The following is a 6,376-nucleotide window of genomic DNA, read 5'->3' as shown; positions in this document are numbered from 1 at the left end:
GCCTGAAAAGAATGAGAACCAAGAATGGTTTTCTGAACTCCAAGCAGCAGCTTTGGTCCTACAGGAGGGACAGCGGGTGCTCCAGAAGAGGCTCAGATGACTACAAAAGGGCTTTGGGTCTGCAAAAAAGTGACGTGGAGCCTGAGAAGAGGCTTTGTGCCCCACAGACCACGGTCTGCACCTCAACACGGAGCCTTAGCACTTAGAACTGGGTATCTGGACTCTCCACCTAAGGGCTGGATCCCCCAAATGATGCTACAATCCCACAAAATGAGTGTTTGGTCCCTGAAAGGAGGCTTTGGGTCCTAAACTTCAGGCCTTGGCTCCTAGGACGAGGATTTGGGAGCTCCATAAATGGGGCTTTCCTCTTGAGGAAAGCACTGGGAGCCTCAGAAGGTGATTTTGCATCCTAATGAAATGGTGGGCTCTGAAACTGAGAGACCACACCCCAAAGGTGACAGTCTGGGACGTCCAAATGAGCATGTAAGCAATGCCTTCGGATCCAAACCAGAGGCTCAGGGCCCTGACAACAAGGATTTGGTCATGAAAAAGGAGACCCTGAGCCCCAAACCTGAAGGTTTAGGTGACCTGAGCGTATTTGGGCGCACCTCTGCTCCTGGGAGGTCACGGCTCAGCCCTGCACATCTCTGCCTCAGCCTCACTATTGTGGTGGGCAGCCACAGTGTTTTTGCCAATGGAAGGCTGCTCCCTGCTGCACTCAGAGAAGAAACCTCACAGGAACAGCACTCGTTTGTGTTACAGCACACACGCACCCCACCACTGCTGCTCCTGCCCTATAACAACCCGATGCTTAACCAACAGGTTCGCTTTTTCCCTTGCCAGAGAAATACGGGCTACAGATTAGGGACACCCATACACAAATAACACCCTTGTGCTGATTTACTGGCACTCCTAACATCTTTAATGAGAATGCCTGGGTACCAACGGGTGCAAGCAATTGTTTGCATTGCAGTACTAACACCACTGAGGAAATCAGGCTCAGGGGAGGCCTCACTTCATGGAACTCCCTGAAAAGAGGCTGTAGCCAGGTGGGGGTCGGCCTCTTCTCCCAGCTAACAGCGATGGGACCAGAGGGAACGGCCTCAAGTTGCGACAGTGGAGGTCCCTGTTGGATATTAGGAAGAACGTCTGGGCTGAAAGAGCAGTCAGGCACTGGCACAGCTGCCTGGGGAGCTGGGGGAGTCAGCGTCCATGGAGGTGCTCCAGAAGCGTGGGGATGTGGCCCTGAGGGACGTGGGCAGCTGGGGGGTGGTCGGTGGGACTTGGTGATCTTAGAGGTCTTTGTCAACCATAGAGATTCTGTGATTCTGTGAGTCATTGATTGGAACGAGAGGTAATCAGCAGCCAACAGCCCACAAGTAAAGCCTGGAGAACATCATGGCAACACGTAAACACTCTATTGGATGCTGATGGAGCCACAGGCCCCGTAGCATTCAGGTGGGGCCAGGAGGGTGGATGTGCCGCCCAGTGCCTTCATCAGCACCAGCACGCCGGGTTCTAGAAGGGCTGCGTCCGGCAAGAGCTGCCGCCCTCCTGCTTGGGTGCCCTCAGCCCTGTGAGGTGTGATGACAACACGGAGGGTGACACGGAACGGCCATTGTGACTTGCGGGCTGTGGAACAGAGCTGAGGCTGCGGGGCTCAGGCCCAGCTCAGTGCGACTTGGTGAGGTGAGCAGGGAGGAAGGGGCTGCCTGAGGCTGCCAAGGGAGGGAGGAGGGTTCCCCAGCGCTCGGAGGCCTGAGCTGCCAACTCAGCCTCGTCCCGTTTCTCCCATAGGTTGGCACGCAGAGGACAAAGCCTGGTGTTGCTGGGACAGACACTCTGCGAGTGCTCGCCGTTAACGCACACGATGTCCGAGGGGACACCCGAGGAGGCCGCCGGCTCGACTGAGCTAGGTGAGAGCAAATTATCCCTGCACGCAGCTCCCCGCTGCCGGGCAGAGGGGTGCTGGGGGTCTGCCTGCAGCGGAGAGAGGAGGTGGGAGCACACAGGGGCTCCCATCTGCCGCAGGCAGGGCCCCTCTGCTCCTTGGCCAGGGGGGCTGCGGTTGGGCTGTGGCTGCCCACTGTCACTGCTAGGCCTACAGTGCCCCTTCCCCTCCACGGCCTCCAGCCCTGCCCCTCAGCTGGCACAGCTGGCACAGAGCAGCCCCTGGGACAGCCCAGGGGGCACCTGGCCCCACAAGGCACTCACGACTGTTACTCTTTCCTCTCCAGCATGCGTGCTCTGTGGCCGAGTGGATGACAACCCATCCATCTTCGGCGAGAGACACGAGATGTATGGGATCTGTTTCCATGCATTTTGTGTGGTGAGTTCCCTCGTGGCTTCTGCCACCTTCCTCCAACCAGTGGTTCCCTCCTTTCTGCATTAACAAAATCACGCTCTTTCCTCCTGTACAGGGATTTGCCAACGGTCTTTGTCAGCATGGATTTAACAATAAAAAAGAGGGCCTTTTCTACATTGAACACCTCATTGTCTTGATGAGGCAGGCAGCGCAGACGGTGAGCACCGGACTGGAACTGGGAGCTTGGTGCCAGGAGAGGCACGGCGAGCTTAGCCTGGTCCCAAGAAAGCAATCCCAGCCCCTCCTCCCAGCTCCAGGAGACACTCCTGCACTTGCAGACCAGCCCTGTTCACCAGGCAGCTCTGCAGAGTGCCACCCAGCCCTGCCCGCATCCTGCGCCCTGCCCACAGGTGCGGGGCCCGCTGTGTAGGCCCTGAGCCTGCAGCTGATGGGGGCTGCTCTGCTTTTTCCAGCTTTGCTTCGTCTGTGGCAATCGGGGGGCCAGCGTCACCTGCGCAGCGCCAGGCTGCCAGCGGAGCTACCATTTCCCCTGCGCCCCAGAGGGTCAATGTGTCACCCAACACTTTGGCCACTACAGGTAAGGGCTCCCAGGTGTCGCCTGTGGGCCTCCAACTCCTGCTGTCAGCACCAGCCAAAGCAGCGAGGAACACGCTGTGACGCCTCCCAGCAGCCTGACAGAGCCAAGGCCTGGGGCTCCTTCCCGTTCCTCTGCCCTCCTCGCAGCCCTTCTCACCTCGCCCATCCCTTCCATCTTCCCCCAGGTCCTTCTGCTGGGAGCACCTCCCGCACCAGCCAGTGGAGACAGCACCGATGCAGGACACCACCTGCATCATATGCATGGATCCCGTGGGTGACAGCAGGTCATACGTCACCATGGTGTGCCCGGCCTGCCAACACGCCTGGTTTCACCGGGACTGTATCCAGGTAGGAGCCCTCCCCTCACCCCGCGGGCACCGCAGGCGCTCAGCAGCACCAGGCCCGGCTCACTCTCACCGCTGCTCGTGTTTCCGCTGCAGGGAATGGCCACGAGTGCTGGGATGCGCTGCTTCCAGTGCCCTCTCTGCCGAGACCGAGAGAGGTTCATACCGGAGATGATCAACCTGGGGATCTACATCCCACGCAGGTTGGTGTCTTTCAGCCAGCTCTCGAGACGGGAGGGCACAAGAGCTGTGCCCGCACAAAGACTGCCCCAGCAGGCCTGGCCCTTTGCTGCAGGGGTGGCTTTGCTCAGTCTCAGTCTAGAGGCACTCAGAGCTCATCACATTCCCACTATTCTCTGGCAGGAGACCAAAGTGGGAGCGCAACCGTGCCTACGCAGAGCTGGGAGTTCGGCACGGACGCTGCGACGCCAGCGACTGCCGTCACCCCCATGGCAGGGAGCAGAGAGAGGGAGAGGGGTGAGTTACCTCAGCTGCCCTCTGGGGCTCTGCGTGGCATCGAAGCCTCACCACAGGCTGGGGGAGCACAGACCGAGCACCAGAGCTGCCCTCTGGGCACTCCCTGGCTCGGGGCACTTTGTCCTCACGGCCACAACCCGTTGCTTTCCACAGGCTCTGGGAGCTGCTCCTCTGCAGCTCCTGCGCTGCACAAGGCACGCACCGACTCTGCTCCAACTTGAGTCACAGCACCACCAGCTGGGAGTGCGCCAGCTGTGCTGGAGAGGGCACCGGTAAGAGGCGAACAGCCGCGTGCTGCCGGGCTGGGGCCAGGCGAGGCCTCGCTCAAGTCCCTTTGGCCCAGGACGGATGGGAGCCCGTCCCACCCCGGGGCTGCAGATCTGTCCCACTCACCTTCCTGCCTTTCCTTACAGCCTCCAGCACCAACTCGGACAGCGCTGGCCCCAACACCGCCAGCCAGCAGGAACTGGGGCCATCCCAAAGCCCTGCAGGACAGCAGAGCAGCAGCTCCGACACCACCAGCCAGGCACCGTCGGAGCCGGATTCCAGTTCCCAGGTGCCGGAGCCGGATTCCAGTTCCCAGGTGCCGGAGCCGGATTCCAGTTCCCAGGTGCCGGAGCCGGATCCCAGCTCCCAGGTGCCTGAGCTGCTCTCCGGGCAGCCGGGGCGGGCGCGGACTCGAAGCCGCTCGCCTCTCGATCGTCGGGCTGCAGAGACCGACAGCCAGCCCCAGAGACGCCGTAGGAGCCGGTCCAGGCGGCGAGGGCCAGCCCAGGGCCGGAGCCGCACCCGAGTACCACCACGTCGGGCCCAGCGCGTCACCAGCCGGCCCCACTGACGCCGTCGGAGCAGCCGCGTACAAGCTCCGTTTCCTATCCAAAGTCATCAAGTCATCTGAATCCATCACAATAAAACTTAATTCCATCATGCCACTGTCAGTTTTGTTCTGCTCTGCCTGTCCCGAGCTGGGCAGCCTTAGGGGAGTCAGCGTCCACGCTGGACGCTGAGGTGCTCCAGAACCGTGGGGATGTGGCACTGAGGGACGCGGGCAGTGGGCTGGTGGGGGGGAGGGGGGGAGATGGACTTGATGACCTTGGAGGTCTTCGTCAGTCTTAATTCCATGACTCAAGTATCCGACGGGTTTTGGGTACTCACCTACCTTCACTACTACTCACATGGAAGCCAATGCAAAGTCAGCCTTAGTTTAGGTGATGCTCCCGCCAAGAACACGTCCAGCCAGAGCAGCGTTGTGGGAACAAAACGCCCAGCTGAACCCCGTGGTTTGGTGGTACAAATCCAAGCTAAGGGCTTCGAGCTGCTGTCAGCCCACGCTTTTGCAGAAGTGCAGTGCAGGCTTTGGAGCATGCGTCCTTTTGCTCGTTCCTACACAGTCTGATGCTTTCTGGTCAGTTCTGCACACTGCAACATGCAGCCTGTTAAAGCATGATAAATGTCAGATGAAGCCTTCCCTCGAGAAGGCTTCCCTCTGCAGAGAAGGACATGGGGGTCCTGGTGGATGAGAAACTTAACACTAGCCAGCAGTGTGCTCTTGCAGCTCGGAAAGCAAATGGTACCCTGGGCTCCATCAGGAGAGGGGTGGCCAGCAGGGACAGGGAGGTGATTGCCCCTCTCTACTCTGCTCTTGTGAGGCCCCATCTGGAGTACTGTGTCCAGGTGTGGAGCCCTCAGTACAAGAAAGACAGAGAGCTGTTGGAAAGGGTCCAGAGGAGGGCCACGAAGATGACTGGGGGGCTGGAGCTCCTCCCCTGTGATGACGGGCTGAGGGAGCTGGGCTTGTCCAGCCTGGAGAAAAGAAGGCTGCGGGGTGACCTCATTGCAGCCTTTCAGTACCTGAAGGGAACCTGTAATCAGAAGGGGAGTAAACTCTTTGAAAGGGCCAATAATAGTAGGACAAGGGGAAATGGTTTTAAGTTGAAAGAGGGAAGATTTAGGCTGGATGTTAGGGGGAAGTTCTTTACTAGGAGAGTGATGAGGTCCTGGAACAGGCTGCCCAGGGAGGTGGTGGATGTCCCGTCCTTGGAGGAGTTCAAGGCCAGGTTGGATGGGGCCGTGGGCAACCTGATCTAGTAAACATGGAAGACTGGTGAACCTGCCAGGCAGGGGGGTTGGAGCTTCATGATCCTTGAGGTCCCTCCCAACCTCAGTCATTCTGTGATTCTGCGTTCCCACACAAATGACATTGGTCGCCTTCCCTTCATCAACCAACGCCGTCACTCCATCATAGAAGGCCACAAGATTGGTTAAGCATGGCCTTCCCCTTGTGAAGCCATGCTGGCTGTCTCGGATCACTCGCTCATTCCTCATGTGATCAAGCATGTCATCCAGGAGGTTCTGTTCCGTGATCTTCCCAGGCACAGAGGTGAGACTCACCAGCCTGTAGTTCCCTGGGTCCTCCCTGCTCTGCTTCTTGTATATAGGAGTGACATGACTATCACCTACCCACTCTTGTCAAATGCTCACTTCCTTCCCATGCGCAATCTCCCTCTCAATGCTGCCATGAGGTGTCCACATTGCCTTCTCTCCTCCAGGCTGAACAAGTCCAATTGAAGTTGTCATCACCACAAGCCTTTCCAGGTCCCGTGGCGCTTTGCTGAAGCCATAGTGGTTGAGCTGGAGAACAAAGCTTTTCATG

At 58.8% G+C, this 6,376-nt stretch overlaps 1 protein-coding gene across 1 annotated transcript; it reads left to right on the top strand.

Annotated features, from left to right (window-relative positions):
* Window positions 1-1,870: 1,870 nt before the first annotated feature.
* Window positions 1,871-4,561, top strand: LOC140251217 (PHD finger protein 7-like). Its single transcript, XM_072334758.1, is given in 11 exon segments — window positions 1,871-1,916; window positions 2,238-2,329; window positions 2,421-2,522; window positions 2,779-2,903; window positions 3,088-3,261; window positions 3,263-3,320; window positions 3,322-3,449; window positions 3,610-3,723; window positions 3,877-3,995; window positions 4,137-4,279; window positions 4,361-4,561. Coding segments are annotated over 11 exon segments (1,302 nt in total).
* Window positions 4,562-6,376: the final 1,815 nt, after the last annotated feature.

The sequence above is a fragment of the Excalfactoria chinensis genome, chromosome 1 (genome assembly GCF_039878825.1).
Source record: "Excalfactoria chinensis isolate bCotChi1 chromosome 1, bCotChi1.hap2, whole genome shotgun sequence".
In the NCBI taxonomy this organism is placed as follows: Eukaryota; Metazoa; Chordata; class Aves; order Galliformes; family Phasianidae; genus Excalfactoria; species Excalfactoria chinensis.
The sequence above is the reverse complement of the archived record's forward strand: the minus strand, read 5'-3'. Positions and strand labels throughout refer to the sequence as shown.